The sequence below is a fragment of the Oncorhynchus kisutch genome, linkage group LG17 (assembly GCF_002021735.2).
Source record: "Oncorhynchus kisutch isolate 150728-3 linkage group LG17, Okis_V2, whole genome shotgun sequence".
Classification (NCBI taxonomy): Eukaryota; Metazoa; Chordata; class Actinopteri; order Salmoniformes; family Salmonidae; genus Oncorhynchus; species Oncorhynchus kisutch.
Genome location: NC_034190.2, coordinates 61585619 through 61604115, shown reverse-complemented (window position 1 = coordinate 61604115; position 18497 = coordinate 61585619). Strand labels below are relative to the sequence as shown.

The 18497-nt window shown below is 41.2% G+C and overlaps 1 protein-coding gene across 6 annotated transcripts in view; it reads right to left on the bottom strand.

Annotated features, from left to right (window-relative positions):
• LOC109908048 (plasma membrane calcium-transporting ATPase 3) overlaps positions 1-18497 on the bottom strand; it is a 32860-nt gene that overhangs the window by 4392 nt on the left and 9971 nt on the right. The window contains exons 6-22 of one of the 6 annotated variants that reach the window (XM_031794253.1): positions 15781-15912; positions 14955-15005; positions 14594-14632; positions 14011-14172; positions 13494-13708; positions 13041-13283; positions 12439-12680; positions 11429-11663; positions 9335-9514; positions 9104-9191; positions 8895-9001; positions 8251-8442; positions 7683-7896; positions 6875-7086; positions 6566-6673; positions 6158-6340; positions 5225-5378 (exon numbers count right to left, since the gene is read on the bottom strand). In XM_031794253.1, coding sequence (XP_031650113.1) covers positions 5225-5378; positions 6158-6340; positions 6566-6673; positions 6875-7086; positions 7683-7896; positions 8251-8442; positions 8895-9001; positions 9104-9191; positions 9335-9514; positions 11429-11663; positions 12439-12680; positions 13041-13283; positions 13494-13708; positions 14011-14172; positions 14594-14632; positions 14955-15005; positions 15781-15912 — 2757 coding nt within the window. The remainder of the gene's footprint in view (positions 1-5224; positions 5379-6157; positions 6341-6565; positions 6674-6874; positions 7087-7682; positions 7897-8250; positions 8443-8894; positions 9002-9103; positions 9192-9334; positions 9515-11428; positions 11664-12438; positions 12681-13040; positions 13284-13493; positions 13709-14010; positions 14173-14593; positions 14633-14954; positions 15006-15780; positions 15913-18497) is intronic. The other 5 variants (XM_031794250.1, XM_020506441.2, XM_031794254.1 and 2 more) reach the window with 5 other exon arrangements.

The following is an 18497-nucleotide window of genomic DNA, read 5'->3' as shown; positions in this document are numbered from 1 at the left end:
GCTTGCTTTAATATTGTTAATGAGGAAAACAATACATTAATAAATAGGATGTTTCTGTAATGACTATGGCTGGTCCGAAATGGTAAAGAGATACACATATTGTGAAGTATAATAAAATAATAATAATACATTCATTCCCACAGAGCAAATAAGTGTGTGAACATGAATGCAATCATATTCTGTTGCGATAGGCACTACAGGCTGAATCCTAACTTGAGATACATGTGAGTAACTAAAATCCTTGTTGAAATCATGCACTGATATAAAAAGGGAGATTCGTGTGAAAGTCCAAGTTTTGGGCGAGCGTTAGAAATTATACTTAGGTCCTTATTCCTATTCGCTCAGTGGACTGTACCTCAGCATGCACAAACAATATGATTTGTTTGTTCATTCCTGCAGCAAGCATAGCCACAAAGATCCATTTCTTCAGCAAGCAAGTCTAAAAAGACCAACCTTTGTAGCAAGCACAACTAAAAAAACATTCTAACTGTGAAAATGACCACAAAGATCTTGCACAAGAAGCGACATGACCCAATAACGTTGTTGTGATGAGGGAGTCAGGCAACACAGAGACACTGTTAAGGTTGACTTGTGCTGATTTGTTTTTCCAAGGAGCTGTTTGTTCCCCATAAAGTAAATTATTTACAAAATAAATCATTATGTGCCCTCTGAATTCATGTCCCCTTGTGAAAATTGTAAACTTTCGAGTATAGTGCCCGCAATGATCAATATAACACCACAGCTGTTGAAAATGAACTATTACTCAAGTCAATGTATTCACTTGATTTCTTTCAAATGGGCCACCTAAAGATCTCAGAAGAGGATGAGAAGGCCTGTTTTACTGTGGTGGAGCATGAATCCCATGAACACTTCAGATTTATTGAAGTACACTAAACAATTTACGCAAGTCGTGGTTAGGCTCAATTCATTTTCACTCAGTCAATTCAGGGAATGAAATGGCAATTCTATTCATGAATTGGGCAAACTATTCTCAGTGAATGTACACAGTATGATTAATGGGGAAACAATGAGAACTACCTATAAAGCTGAACAGCAAAACAATTACGTAAAAGACCCGCTGAACAATGCAATTTCAGAAATAGAAGCTAGTGTTGCTACATTCAGATATCTACTAACCTTCCTAACATACAGAACAATCTGTGGCTGTATATAAGAGAAATTAACAAATCAAAAAGTCCTCAAAGGAAATGATAATAGGCAAAGTGCACAAAACTTAATGGTCTGTTTTTGAATATGGGTTGGACGAATGCCTCTGTATTGCATTATACCAAATGCTGCAATGCCACCTCCAAAGGAAATGGAGACATTTGACATAACTGCATGCAACAGATATATGGCGTGTTTTGCCCTTCAATTATGGTGTATTTTGACATATGTAAGCTGTCAGTCAAACTGAACCGAAGTTAGCTGTCAGTCAAACTGTGTAGAAGTGAAACCGTAACTTAAGTTATGGCATTCATTCTAACTGGTTAAAATGTTAGGGTTAAGGTTTGGGATAGGTTAAGGATAGGGTTAAAACAGAAACAATAAAACAAAAAAAGGAGTGCCTAGCACTAAGATTGAACCCGCAATGCTTGGAGCTGTAGTTTGCAGTTTAAGGCCACCCTCAACCCATCATTGACTTATCTCAATGGAAACATATCATTGAATGATCTCAATGGAATAAGATAATCTGTATGTTTGATAAGAAAAGAAAACAACAACAAAAACGAACCATAATAAGAGCAGAGTAGGCCTACATTAGGAAATAAAACTATCTTCCTTCATGAGATGCAGAACCTACAATGAGAGAGAATGAAAAAGACCAAGTAAAATGAGGGTAGTTATTTGTACAAAGCAACACTGCAGATCCTATTTTGGCAGTCTGATCGAACCTAGGGACAGAGAAAGATTTGTATTGGTAGGGTGACCAAACAGTAACATCTCAGAAATGTCACTATTTCAGGCTTACACTCAAAGGTTTACAACTGTCTAGAAGTGCACAAACCCAAAATACATGTTATTTTTTCAGTTTTTTTGTCTTTTTTTAACCTTGATTTGACATTTAAGAAATTCTTTAAAATTGGCATCGTCGTAATGCTCTGAATAAAATTTGTATCTCTTTGAAAATTAAACCTTTGTAATGTCACAAATCTGTCACAAATCTGATAAAACCATAGGAGCATACAGACAGTTTGAAACACGATTGATCACAGATTGCATCAAGCCAAACAAAGCAGCAAGATGAAGAAATAGATTAAGGCCAGAATTAAATCAGATCAGTGCTAACCCACGTTAGCCAACAAACTCTTGTTTAGGCCGGGTCAGAGGTATAACTGTATGGGCTGTCAAATTGGTGAGCTGCTGCTCTTGTGGACATTGTCAAAATATACTAGTCTGTCATGCCCTGATCTGTTTCACCTGTCCTTGTGATTGTCTCCACCCCCCTCCAGGTGTGACCCATCTTCCCCATTATCCCCTGTGTATTTATACCTGTGTTCTCTGTTTGTCTGTTGCCAGTTCGTCTTGTTTGTTCAAGTCAACCAGCGGTTTGTGTCAGCTGATGCTTTTTCCAGTCTCTCTTTTCTCACTCTCCTGGCTTTGACCCTTGCCTGTCCTGACTCTGAGCCCACCTGCCTGACCACTCTGCCTACCCTTGGCCCTGAGCCTGCCTGCCAACCTGTACCTTGTCCCCCTCTGGATTATGAACTCCTGCCTGCCTTGACCTGTTGTTTGCCTGCCCCTGTTGTTGCAATAAACATAGTTACTTCTACACTTCTACTTCTACACATTTGGGTTTTACCTGAAGCCTGATACCGTCGTTCCCTAAAACGTTAGTAGTTCAAAACATGGATATAACGTGTAGACTATATTGATGGTAGAAATAATTACACTTGAACGAAATAACGAAAAACAGTTTACAAAAGGCACCTGGCTACGTTCTCCTTATTTGTGCAGTCAAAAAGCATAAATGAGGAAACATTTTCAGAACTATGAAATTGTCATACATAAAAAATATAGGCTATAATAAAACAAAATATTATATAATTAATAAAAAAAGAATACAGTGGCTTGCGGAAGTATTCACCCCCCTTAGCATGTTTCCTATTTTGTTGCCTTACAACCTGAACTGAAAATATTTTTTGGGGGGGGTTGTATCAATTGATTTACATAACATACCACTTTTAAGTTTCTAAACTATATTTTTTATTGTGAAACAAGCAAGAAATAAGACAAAAAAACAGAAAACTTTAGCATGCATAACTATTCACCCCCCCATCCCCAAGTCAATACTTTGTAGAGTCACCTTTTGCAGCAATTACAGCTGCAAGTCTCTTGGGGTATGTTTCTATAAGCTGGGCACATCTAGCCACTGTGATTTTGCCCATTCTTCAAGGCAAAACTGCTCCAGTTGCTGGTGTACAGCAATCTTTAAGTTATACCACAGATTCCCAATTGGATTGAGGTCTGTGCTTTGACTAGGCCATTTCAAGACATTTAAATGTTTCCCCTTAAACCACTCGAGTGTTGCTTTAGCAGTATGCTTAGGGTCATTGTCCTGCTGTAATGTGAACCTCCGTCCCAGTCTCAAATCTCTGGAAGACTGAAACAGGTTTCCCTCAAGAATTTCCCTGTATTTAGCGCCATCCATCATTCCTTCAATTCTGATCAGTTTCCTAGTCCCTACCAATGAAAAACATTCCCACAGCATGATGCTGCCACCACCATGCTTCACTGTGGGGATTGTGTTCTCGGGGTGATGAGAGGTGTTGGGTTTGCGCCAGACAGCGTTTTCCTTGATAGCCAAAAAGCTCAATTTTAGTCTCATCTGACCAGAGTACCTTCTTCCATATGTTTGAGGAGTTTCCCACATGCCTTTTGGCGAACACCAAACATGTTTGCTTATTTTATTCTTTAAGCAATGGCTTTTTTCTGGCCACTCTTCCGTAAAGCTCAGCTCTGCGGAGTGTACGGCTTAAAGTGGTCCTATGGACAGATACTCTAGTCTCCGCTGTGGAGCTTTTGCAGCTCCTTCAGGGTTATCTTTGGTCTCTTTGTTGCCTCTCTGATTAATGCCCTCCTTGCCTGGTCCATGAGTTTTGGTGGGCGGCCCTCTTTTGGCAGGTTTGTTGTGGTGCCATATTCTTTCCATTTTTTAATAATGGATTTAATGGTGCTCTGTGGGATGTTCAAAGTTTCAGATATTTTTTTATAACCCAACCCTGATCTGTACTTCCCCACAACTTTGTCCCTGACCTGTTTGGAGAGCTCCTTGGTCTTCATGGTGCCGCTTGATTGGTGGTGTGGCAGACTCTGGGGCATTTCAGAATAGGTGTATATATACTGAGATCATGTGACACTTAGATTGCACACAGGTGGACTTAATTAGTTAAATAAGGTGACTTCTGAAGGTAATTGGTTGCATCAGATCTTATTTAGGGGCTTCATAGCAAATGGGGTGAATATATATGCACAAACCACTTTTCCGTTTTTAATTTTTGGGAATTGTTTGAAACAAGTAATTTTTTTCATTTCACTTCACCAATTTGAACTATTTTGTGTATGTCCATTACATGAAATCCAAATAAATACCCATTTAAATTACAGGTTGTAATGCAACAAAATAGGAAAAATGCCAAGGGGGATGAATACTTTTGCAAGGCACTGTGCATAAATAATAATAAATAAATATATTATTTATGGGTTCATTTAATACAGCTGGCCAGCTAATATCATGCTTGAAGAAGCGAGGTAGCCTATACATAATTACAAAGACAAACATGTATACAGCCTGACATTGCAGCACTCGAACAAGAACTATGCGGTTGTCAGCTAGCGGGGATCTGATTGAATCCTGGACTAAGATCATGAGGTAGTAGTGAAAAGGAGGTAGAGAAATGTAATACTAAATTAACAAATAATAAAACCACAAATATACACATAGACACACAGTCACTAAACTAATTAAAACATGATGTAGATAGAGATGGAAGATAAACCAGAACAAAGGAGGAAAACTCAAATGAAAAGGTCAGTCGGTCAGGCACATCAGTGTTGACTCCCACACGCCACAACACACACACAGACAAACACACATATCTTTGATGCTTAATTGCATTTCTGGGCAGGCAAAGGTACATTTTCTACATACAACATGCTCATTTTGATGATAGTGAGTGGACTGTTTTTTGTTGTGTGCCGTTAATGGATGGCAGAAACTCACTCCCAGGCGCACCAGTTGCATTGGCAGTGGAGAGAACTACGTGAGTGGGAGTAGAAATATTGGTTACGTCATGGAGTTGGCTGAGAACTGAGGAGCGACGTCGCGCAGCACCCTGAAAGGAACCACTTCTCTTGAAGGTACTCACTACCTCCATCTGTTGGAGAGAAAGAGAGGATATTACAGAGAGGACATGACAGTCTTGAAGTACCTCATGTCAATTGGTAGGGGGCCCTGTGGGGCATAGTGGAGAGCTGTGAATGCAACAGACAAAATGAATCACGTTTAAAGGGATTGTAAAAGTAGAACTTGTATTTTTGTAGAGATCATGTTCCACAATGAAGGAATCTAAAAGCATGTTTTAGATACAAAAAGGCATTTTAAAAGAAAATCAAAGTCTGTTTTAAATCAATGATGTTGCCCTCAAAACATGGACTGGTAATGTTAATTATTGTATTTAGCATTACATCAGCATCATGTGTCTCACCTAGATGCTGGTTTCAGTAAGAGACAGACTACAATTAGAACTCTTGTAATATATTTAATATACTTGTTGTTAGGATTATTAGGTTTGATCATTGAAGACTTGTCTGTGTAACAGTGACGAGGATTAAGGATACATAAAAAATAAAGACAGAATCTGTGATAATCGCAATGACATGAGGATGAAGGATAAAAAGTGAGAAATATGACCATGAGATGTAATCAAAATGACTCTGATAGGTTACAATAGAGATGATTGTATTTCAATAAATATAGGAAAACAAAGTGTGGTGAAATTAAGGCATCAAATGGTGAAGAAAGAGAGACACATATTAACAGAGATAAGTCGGGCAAGCAGAAAAGACTCCTCTTCGTAGGACAGTACAGCACATACGAGAGCCCTTGTTAGGGAAAGACAAGGGACAGAGAATGGTGGAGCCCAATGCACTGTACCTGAGTCTGAATACGATTGAGGCCCCGGAACCAGAGAATCTGCCCTCGACGTAGCTCCCTCTCAGCATGGTCAATCTCTTGCTCATCATCTGCCATGTCATCATCAATCATCTCTTCTTTACCCAGCGCATGACCCGCTTCCTTCAGACAGGGCAGGCGGCTGGTAGGCACCGTGGTGATGAGCTGTTGGGGTCAGGGGTCAGCGTTAGTTGATGAACAAGAAGAACACAACTTCCGTTTCGGTCTGGTTGGTCCTAGCAAGTCCTTGTGTCAAAGCCAACTGAAGACTGGGTTATGGATATGTGGGTTTGTCTATGTCAAAGGCCTTAATTGTGTCTTGACACAAAACCACTGGAGAACCACAGATTGGTTAACACATTGAAACAATGTTAACTCCAGCATAAGTACCTGTCCCCACAGCAGCTCTCCTACTCCCACGAGCAGACACCACAGCCACTGCTCCACATTGAGTGGTGTGCAGCTGAAAGGTTTCCCCCCAAACTGCACAATCACAAACTGACACAAGACGAGAGAGATATGATCACAAAAAGTGGTTGCCATTGGTTAGCACAACATACATGTATCATGTATCCTGTGAGACAATAATTAAGTAGTCAATATTATTAGGTATATGTCATGGTTGAATAACATTACTAGGATTGCTATAATGTAAAGGGAAAACAACGTATAAGAAGTAAAAGCTTGTGGTCCTCTCACCTGCATTAAAAAAGTCCCCAGCACAATACTGCAGAAAATAGGGTTGTGGAATATGCCGTCGAAAACGTTCCTTTCACCGTGGATCTTGCGGGCATTGATCTCGTTGAACAGTTGCATGAGCACAAAGGTGTTGAAGATGATCGTGTAGTGCTCGGAAGGGGGAGAGTGCAGAGGGGCGTGGCGTCCGCTATCAATGTTGAAGATCTTTTCTCCTGAGATGGAGAGGAACACATAGGATAAGCAGACAATAGAAAGAGACACATGTAGTTGAATATATATTTTCTAGTTAAAGCGATAGTGCAAGATCCTGGAAATTAAGCTGTTTTGCTACTTACCCAATGTCAGATGAAGTCATGGATGCCATTTTTTATGTCTCTGCGTGCAGTTTGAAGGAAGTTGACGGTAGTTTCTACTTCCAGTGATTACGTTAACGTTAGTTAGCATTGGCTCGCAAAACTACCTACAACTTCCTTCATACTGAACGCAGAGAAATAAAAATGGTATCCATGAGTTCATCTGACTGGATAAGTAGCAAAACACACTATCCCTTTAATGGCAAGCAAATGTATACTAAATGATCATGTAAAATACTATGAGCTAAATAGAGCACCACAGTTCCATGTCTGTTTTTCTTCAACCTTCTTGTTCCCCACTACTGCCATTACCTACACCCCACTCCCCCTTTCCCCAACTCCAGCCTCCATCCCCCACCTCCACCTGCAGCCCCCCTCCACCTCCTCCCCTTTTCTCCATTCTCTTCCCACTTCCAGTCTCTCTCCTCCTCCTTCTCCTCCTCCCTTGTGTGTACCCGCAAACAGCAGGGTGAAGATGATAGTGAGCTGGTAGATGGCATGGCCCAGGATGTTCTTCATCATGGTGCGGGAGATGAGGGGGTTGTTGCGGCCGTAAGGCTTCCTCAGGAGCAGGGACTCAGTGGGCGGCTCGGTGGCTAAGGCCAGGGAGGCAAAGGTGTCCATGATAAGGTTCACCCACAACATCTGGACAGCCTTCAGAGGAGAGTCCTGAAGGGAGGAGAGAGAGAGGAGGGGGTAGGGACATGTAAGGAGAGAGGGAGAAAGAGGTAGAGAGAGGGGGATGGAAAGAGGCAGAGGGAGAAGTAAAAAGAGAAGCAGCAAGAGAGGTAAGGAGAGAAGGAGAGAGAAAAAGAGGTAAGTAGATATCATTTTAATTAATTTTGCTTCAAAACTTCTCCCTCTGCCTCTCACCATCATAGACTGTTACCTACATCTTAGATAATTTACTACAGTTACTTAAATGGTCCATTTGGATTTTACACAACAGTGAATTGTGTTGTGGTGTGTTGTGGTGTGCTGTACTGTGGTATGGTGTGTGAGAGTCAGAGATGGAGTGAGTACCTGTGTGATACAGGCGCCGGTGAAGGCCACAATGACAGCCACCACGTTGACAGTGAGCTGGAATTGGAGGAACTTGGAGATGCTGTCATAGACGTTACGTCCCCACATGACCGCCTTCACAATGCTAGAGAAGTTGTCATCAGTGAGGATGATGTCAGAGGCTTCCTTGGCTACGTCAGTACCAGCGATGCCCTACACAGAGCCACCAAAATAATCCACTTTAAATTCACCCCCCCCCCGCTTGCACAAGTCTCACATAAAAAAAACATGTCACTAATACCTATGTATGTGCATGATAGTTACACAGCCGTAAGTACTATGTTAGAACTAATGTAACAATACCACAGTACATACCATGTCTATGTAACTACAATGTAAATAGGTAGGGAAATGTATTATTAAAGTGATGCGCCAAAGGTCTTGCATAATATCACACAGTAGTTTTGAAAGCAGTGCTCACGAGCCAAAACTGGTCCCTGAAAATTGTGCACAATTGTGTACTACATCAACCATTTTGTATGATATGTTACAAATTTGTAAGTGCTTATGATCCCGGACTGCAACTTTAAGTGTGGGACTTAATATTTTCCCAAAGTTACTAAAATGACTAAAGATTTGTCATCATCATCATCATGATGTCTCACCATGGCAAAGCCAACATCGGCCTTCTTCAGGGCGGGTCCGTCATTTGTCCCGTCCCCTGTCACAGCCACTACCTGCCGCTGTTCCAGTACGGTGCTGTCTATGATGCCTGCAGAGAGATTAAGGTCTCATTGGAAATGCTGCATCTGCATGGTTTACAAGCTGTTTACAAAAGAATACTGTAGTTTTGAGTGTAGAATCACTGACCCACCTTTAACCAGTGTATGTTTGTCTGTAGGTGAGGACCTAGCCAGAACTCTCAGTTTGGGCCAAACTTTATCAATGCGCTCCTGTTCAACCTGTAAGAAAGAAAGATTGTGTATCCACAGAAAATGTTGAGTCATGTAACACTATATAAAACAAGCTAAGGAACTGAATCAGGGCACTTTTATTTTTTGGTCGGTTAAAAAGTGTCAAACAATTCATGAATGATGAATTCTACCTCTCCTTTCTCATTTCTGATTCGTCGGTTGAATTCCTTCCCGTCTATACACAGGAAGTCATCCCCTGGCTGGATGATGCCACACTTGGCAGCGATGGCTCGTGCTGTGTTGATGTTGTCACCTGTCACCATGCGCACCGTGATACCTGCTCGCTGGCATTTCTTGATAGCATCTGGGACCTGGTTAGAAAAGACAGCTGGGTTTTGATAAAGCCTTGGCACACCCTCTTACTAGCTAATGTGCATGTAACTACAGCTTAATCACTGAATATTTACTACAATTATAACAATACCTATAATCTCAGAAACGCAGAACTGAAACATTTTTTAATTGCATTGGACACTTGATTATGTTCTAGGGGCAGATGTGTTAGAGAATATACTAGAACAAGGAGCGAAATAGCCCCCCCAAGTCTATGGTCCAAATGTGCACTCCCCTTCCAAAACTCAAAAAATGCAAACACCTGCGGCAAAGTTCCTTGTTAGTCGTCGCATCCCAGTCTGTTTACGATACTATTTATTATTTATGTTACGTATGAGATTACAATACCTATACCTAACTATTCCTAACTACACCTATACCTAACTACACCTATACCTAACTATACCTATACCTAACTACACCAATACCTAACTATACCTATACCTAACTACACCTATACCTAACTACACCTATACCTAACTATTCCTAACTACACCTATACCTAACTATACCTATACCTAACTACACCTATACCTAACTATACCTATACCTAAGTACACCTATACCTAACTACACCTATACCTAACTATACCTATACCTAACTATACCTAACTACACCTATACCTAACTACACCTATACCTAACTACACCTATACCTAACTATACCTAACTACACCTATACCTAACTATACCTAACTATACCTAACTACACCTATACCTAACTATACCTAACTATACCTAACTATACCTAACTACACCTATACCTAACTATACCTATACCTAACTATACCTAACTACACCTATACCTAACTACACCTATACCTAACTATACCTAACTATACCTAACTACACCTATACCTAACTATACCTAACTATACCTAACTATATCTAACTACACCTATACCTAACTATACCTAACTATACCTAACTATACCTAACTACACCTATACCTAACTATATATAACTATACCTATACCTAACTATACCTATTCCTAACTACACCTATACCTAACTACACCTACACCTATACCTAACTATACCTATACCTAACTGCACCTATACCTAACTATACCTATACCTAACTACACCTATACCTAACTACACCTATACCTAACTACACCTATACCTAACTACACCTACACCTATACCTAACTATACCTATACCTAACTACACCTATACCTAACTATACCTATACCTAAGTACACCTATACCTAACTACACCTATACCTAACTATACCTATACCTAACTATACCTAACTACACCTATACCTAACTACACCTATACCTAACTACACCTATACCTAACTACACCTATACCTAACTATACCTAACTATACCTAACTATACCTAACTACACCTATACCTAACTATACCTAACTATACCTAACTATACCTAACTACACCTATACCTAACTATACCTATACCTAACTATACCTAACTACACCTATACCTAACTACAACTATACCTAACTATACCTAACTATACCTAACTATATCTAACTACACCTATACCTAACTATACCTAACTATACCTAACTATACCTAACTACACCTATACCTAACTATATATAACTATACCTATACCTAACTATACCTATACCTAATTACACATATACCCAACTACACCCATACCTAACTATACCTAGACCTAACTATACCTATACCTGCTGTTTAACAATACCTGTTGTATAACAATACCTATTTATTCCTAAATTCATATCTATCTTACTTATTTAGACATTTATCTGCAGAATAACTCACTTGAAATGAAGAGCAAGAAACAGTCCATTGTCATACCTGTGGAAAAACTCCACTCCAAATCTCTACCTACGTACATCTGTAAACAACTGCACCGCAATAGAGCGTCCCTCTGCGTAAGGTCTTGGTTACCTCTGGGCGGACAGGGTCCTCGATGCCCACCACGGTGATACAGATGAGGTCGCTGACGATGCCCGCCTCGTCCTCCCAGTCGGGCTCAGGGCTGGCCGGCAGGTCCTTGTAGGCCACGCAGATGGTGCGCAGGCCGTCGCAGGCCATGGGCTCGATCACCTTCTTCACCATCTCATCCCTGTCCCGTGGGCGGAAACCCCGCGGATCTCCACCACCAGCCATGATAGAGGAGCACCTGACAGACAGAGAGTCAGAACTATGGTTGCAAAGCTACCGGTAATTACAGGAAATGTACAGTATACTTGAATAACTTTTAAGTATTCATACAGTATATAGTATTCATTTTTTATATCTGTGTCCATATTGTCCATGAGCTCCTAGTGAATAGACCATATGGTTCAAGAGAAAATAGCATTTATTTTTTTATATAACCATCTAATCAACAATGGCATTATTTTTTATTAACTATGCAACTTTTACAACTATTTATTTTTTCACAACTGCCACCAGTTTGGCACCACAACATTTACAACAAAGACATATTGACATTGTAAAATAAATAAATCAAATATATTTTATGGTGGCATGGCCCAGGATTAAACACCAAAGGTATTCACTAAATTCATGGTTTATACTTAGTTTTACAGAGTTGTCATTCTATTTGACATGTTATTTAAAATCATCTTATTAGATGATGTTATATATTGTACATATAATAAGGCCACACAGAGGGCCAGAGATAAATTCCTTAAAATCCTTGAAAGTTACCAAAATTGTGTTAGATATTGCTACTTCCCAGTAATATACCCTTCTTTTGCCACCCTAGTCAGGACACAAGTCAGATGCTCTGTATGTTAGGGCAAAATATTAATGTTAGTCGTTTTGTTTGGTTCATCAAACCTCATTCAAGGCTAACTTTATCTTGAGGCCACCGCCACCACATTCTCTATCAAAGCTGTAGCCTCAAATCAAATCCAACTTTATTTGTAAAGCCTCGGAGTCAGACTTACTTCTTGAGCAGGATCTCAGAGGCCCCCTTGCTGTAGAGGCGGAAGGATCCATCGGGCAACTGCACCACTGTGCTCATGGACTTGCGCACCGAGTTGAAGGTGTAGACCTTGTAGAGCTTCTCCTCGGGGATCTGTTCCCTCACGGGGGCATAGTCCCTCTTCAGGTCCAGGACGAAGCCAAGTAGGGCACACTCTGTCTTGTTGCCCACCTGCTTGGGTAGGCCTCCCTCCTTATCTGGGGGCTAACAGATCAAATATTAAGTTACTATTTCCCCCCCCGCTGAACAGACTGGGCAAAATGAGTCTAAGACAAGAAGGAAAAGAAAAGGTAAGACGATAACATTTGTATGTAAATGTGTATGTAAATTTGTATGTACATTCTGAATTCTATGAATTGTTTTAGCTACTGTATGTTGTGCTGACATGAACAAAATGAGTTTCCATCCAAATGTCCAACTAAACTACACCGAATAAACAGAAAAAAATTAAGCTGTGTCCTGTTTTCATTCCACACTGCAGACATATGCCACAATAAAACTGTAGGAGCATTCAACAGTGTGCAGGTATCTACAGTATCTGTCTTTCACAATCCACCCTCTCACCATAATCTTGGAGGTGTAGGCGCTGTTGACAGCTATGGCGTTTACAAGTGTGTCCAGCACCATAGGATTCATCTGGTCAGGGTGTGGGACCATGTGGAAGTGCTGGTCGCCCGCGTAGGCCTGCACCACGGTCATGCGGTTGGTAGTAAGGGTGCCCGTCTTGTCAGAGCAGATGGCCGTGGCATTGCCCATGGTCTCACAGGCATCTAGGTGGCGCACCAAGTTATTGTCCTTCATCATTTTCTATAGGGAAACAGGAGGAAACAGACGGAGAGGAATCTTACTGTTAGGCCTACACCTGAGAAACTACAATACAATTCAGCTGCATACACAATATATAGTGTAATCGCGCCTTGTTTTTGTCACATGGGGGATATTTGAGCAAAAATGCGATTTAACATGATTGTCACATAATGTCTGCAGCAACACACACACACAGCTTATTCCCCTCACCTTGACAGAGTAGGCAAGTGATATAGTGACAGCCAGTGGCAGCCCTTCAGGCACAGCCACCACCAGCACTGTGACGCCGATGATGAAGAACTTGACAAAGTACTGCACATAGACAGGTGTACACTCAGTGAGCCACTCCCGGCCCTGAACCACAAAGGTCTCGATCACAAAGTACATCACCAGGATGATCACTGTGATGGCTGACATGACCAGACCTGAGAAAGAGGACAGAAAATGTGAAGAGTTTGTCAGCAGTGTATTTATTTATTTATTTATACCTTTATTTAACTAGGCAAGTCAGTTAAGAACACATTCTTATTTTCAATGACAGCCTAGGAACAATGGGTTAACTGCCTGTTCAGGGGCAGAACGACAGATTTGTACCTTGTCAGCTCGGGGATTTGAACTTGCAACCTTCCGGTCACTGGTCCAACGTTCTAACCACTAGGTGAACAGTGAACAAGCAGGCCAGCAGAAAAGAGATTATGAATGCTGAATGCTTAGAGTCAGCCCTCACCTGCCTTCCCGATCTGCACGGCCAGTTTAGTGAGTTTGCCCTGGAGCACAGACTTCTCTTTTTTAGGCACGTTGCCCTTTTTCTTCTCTGCTTCCACCTCCCCTCCTTCAGCGCTCTTCAGGGGCTGCATCTCCATGGCAACGGCCTCATCCTGTTTCTTGGCTAAGGTTGGGGGTTGTCACAAAGTTAGGGAGTGGTTAGGACGGTTAGATGAATGTCAAAAGGTGTGGTGTGCGTTACGGGCACAAAATGGCTGCCGTGCTTCGCCCAGGTTGGTGCTACAGTATGCAACCGTAACATGGAGTGCCTCCTATATTTTAAGCACTTTGAGACCTAATAAAAAGCGTTGTATACATACAATCCATTATTATCACATTTACAGGTACAGGTAAGATGTTTTCAACATAAATCAAGGGATTGCTTCCATCTTATTCGAGAAGTAAAAATGTTCTATATAAATATTTGGTATAAATTATTACCTCATACCATCTGTTGTTTGTATAGTTCCCCAAATGATTTATATATGGCAGCCTATTTGAAATGAGGGATGAGTCATCTGCCCTGAAATCCCCCTGTTTCTTACCTTTGTTCTGATTGTTTTCCAGTGTCCCGTCTTGCTTACCTGTGATTGAGTGAGAGAGAGAGAAATATCTAGACTGATACAGCTGAACGTGACAGACATAATGCTACATGGGAGGGAAACATGGCTCCCATTTTAACCCCCCCTAAAGGAGTAAAAATTGAATGGGAAAATGAATAGACAAAATGAAAGTGACAGAAACGTGAAGAAATGTTATGTTAAACATACTTTTCAAAATATGTTTACAGTTTGTATTTTTTCCCCCAATTACATTAGGGGCCCACAATTTCCCACGGAAGTCCCATGGAATATCTCTAGCAAATCCCTTCACCAATCTAACTAGTCTAGTAGGGGAAACACCTACCATTCGTGACGCTGATCTGTTTTGCTTCGACTGCAGGGGTATTATTGCCCTCTGACGGGATAGTGGATTGGGATTTGAGATAGGGACAGGGACAATAAGAGATTTTATCAAATTAAGAGACAAAAAACAATCAAATCACTAAAAAGAATGAGCAACAGAAACAACACAAACAGGGAATGCATAAAAATGAGTGAATGAGACCTCAGGAGCAGTAAATACGTAAACCATTGCATCATATCTTTCTGTGGTCTACATTGTGATGTTTGGTCCTAACCAGAGGCTTCCCCGTCTGTGTAACCCCATCTCCATGTTGCTCTCCCTCTTTCCATTCAATTATTGATCGCTCTGCAGACGGCTATGCTTTTAGTGGATAGAATTATTAAACAGCTAGCTAGCTACCACTCTCTTCATATCAAGGAGAGGGAGACAGGGAAGAAAGTATCTGCCTATGTACTGTAAATATACACTGCACAGCTCAGTGATGCTCTCTCTGCTCTCTCTTTCTCAGCAGAAGTAACATCCGGTCTTAAATGACTCACAGCTAAATGGAGCATCATTTCAACACACCTATTGAAACTGCCAATGCATGATTTATTTTCATTTAAATGTATATATTTGATACATACATGTCTCTGTGTATATACAGTATAAGAAACAGACATTGCAAGTCAATCATATGTAAATACATCCGTGTACAGTATATATCCATATTAAGCATCCCTGCTATATGTATTGAGATTCAAATGTAGGCTACTATATTTGCTTTTATACCAATGATAACAACATCTTAAAGACATTACACCTTCAGTATGTCTTCTTATCTTACCTTTCTTGTCTTTCTTCTCCTCCTCTTGATCACCCTCTCCAGCCCCCAGTAGAGTGAAGATAATTCCAGTTTGAGAGTTGATCCCCACAGCAGTAACCAGCATCTTTCCAGAGCCTTCCATCACATGAGTTCCTAAGGGGACACACAGATTAAATTCATAAATAGGCATGGAAATAACTCAGTTATCAACACTATATTAAACAGAGTACCTTTATATATACACTGCTCAAAAAAATTAAGGGACCACTAAAATAACACATCCTAGATCTGAATGAATGAAATATTCTTATTAAATAATTTTTTCTTTACATAGTCGAATGGGCTGACAACAAAATCACACAAAAATTATCAATGGAAATCAAATGTATCAACCCATGGAGGTCTGGATTTGGAGTCACACTCAAAATTAAAGTGGAAAACCACACTACAGGCTGATCCAACTTTGATGTAATGTCCTTAAAACAAGTCAAAATGAGGCTCAGTAGTGTGTGTGGCCTCCACGTGCCTGTATGACCTCCCTACAACGCCTGGGCATGCTCCTGATGAGGTGGCGGATGGTCTCCTGAGGGATCTCCTCCCAGACCTGGAATTAAGCATCCGCCAACTCCTGGACAGTCTGTGGTGCAACGTGGCGTTGGTGGATGGAGCGAGACATGATGTCCCAGATGTGCTCAATTGGATTCAGGTCTGGGGAACGGGCGGGCCAGTCCATAGCATCAATGCCTTCCTCTTGCAGGAACTGCTGACACACTCCAGCCACATGAGGTCTAGCATTGTCTTGCATTAGGAGGAACCCAGGGCCAACCGCACCAGCATATGGTCTCACAAGGGGTCTGAGGATCTCATCTCAGTACCTAATGGCAGTCAGGCTACCTCTGGTGAGCACATGGAGGGCTGTGCGGCCCCCCAAAGAAATGCCACCCCACACCATGACTGACCCACTGCCAAACCGGTCATGCTGGAGGATGTTGCAGGCAGCAGAACGTTCTCCACGGCGTCTCCAGACTGTCACGTCTGTCACATGCGCTCAGTGTGAACCTGCTTTCATCTGTGAAGAGCACAGGGCGCCAGTGGCGAATTTGCCAATGTTGGTGTTCTCTGGCAAATGAAAAACGTCCTGCACGGTGTTGGGCTGTAAGCACAACCACCACCTGGGGACGTCGGGCCCTCATACCACCCTCATGGAGTCTGTTTCTGACCGTTTGAGCAGACACATCCACATTTGTGGCCTTCTGGAGGTCATTTTGCAGGGCTCTGGCAGTGCTCCTCCTGCTCCTCCTTGCACAAAGGCGGAGGTAGCAGTCCTGCTGCTGGGTTGTTGCCCTCCTATGGCCTCCTCCACGTCTCCTGATGTACTGGCCTGTCTCCTGGTATTGCCTCCATGCTCTGGACACTACGCTGACAGACACAGCAAACCTTCTTGCCAATGCTCACATTGATGTGCCATCCTGGATGAGCTGCACTACCTGAGCCACTTGTGTGGGTTGTAGACTCCGTCTCATGCTACCACTAGAGTGAAAGCACCGCCAGCATTCAAAAGTGACCAAAACATCAGCCAGGAAGCATAGGAACTGAGAAGTGGTCTGTCCCCCCAACTGCAGAACCACTCCTTTATTGGGGGTGCCTTGCTAATTGCCTATAATTTCCACCTGTTGTCTATTTCATTTGCACAACAGCATGTGACATTTATTGTTAATCAGTGTTGCTTCCTAAGTGGTTTGATTTCACAGAAGTGTGATTGACTTGGAGTTACATTGTGTTGTTTAAGTGTTCCCTTAATTTTTTAGAGCAGTGTATATGGCACCTAAAACAGAAGAGAAAATGTCCATAAATATTGTTTGCGTTTATATGCTGTTCAAAGATTGTTATTGCAGAAAAATCATGTTTTCAAAAGTGTTGATTTCTAGGATGTATACTGAACAAAAATATAAATCTAACATGCAACAATTTCAAAGATTTTACTGAGTTACAGTTCATATAAGGAAATCAGTCAATTGAAATAAATAAATTAGGCCCTAATCTATGGGTTTCACATGACTGAGAATACAGATATGTATTTCCAGATACCTTAAAAAAAATGGGCCTCAGAATGGACCTCAGGATCTCATCACGGTATGTCTGTGCATAACATAAGACCACTGCCACCATGGGGCACTTCGTTCACAACGTTGACATCAGCAAACCGCTCACCCACACGACGCCATGGTCTGCAGTTGTGAGACCGGTTAGACGTACAGTGCATTCAGAAAGTATTCACACTCCTGGACTTTTTCCACATTTTGTTGTCTTACAGCATGAATTTAAAATGGATTAAATTGAGATTTTGTGTCACTGGCCTACACACAATACCCCATAATGTCAAAGTGGAATTATGTTTTTTAAATGTTTTTATTAATTAAAAATTTAAAACTGAAATGTATTGAGTCAATAAGTATTCATCCCCTTTGTTATGGCAAGCCTAAATAAGTTCAGGAGTAAATATTTGCTTAACAAGTCACATAATAAGTTGCATGGACTTACTCTGTGTGCACTAGTAGTGTTTATCAATATTTTTTTAATGACTACCTCATCTCTGTACCCCACACATACAATTATCTGGATTTCAAACACAGATTAAACCACAAAGACCAGCGTGGTTTTCCAATGCCTCGCGAAGAAGGGCACCTATTGATGGATGGGTAAAAATACAAAAAGCTGACTTTGATATCCCCTTGAGC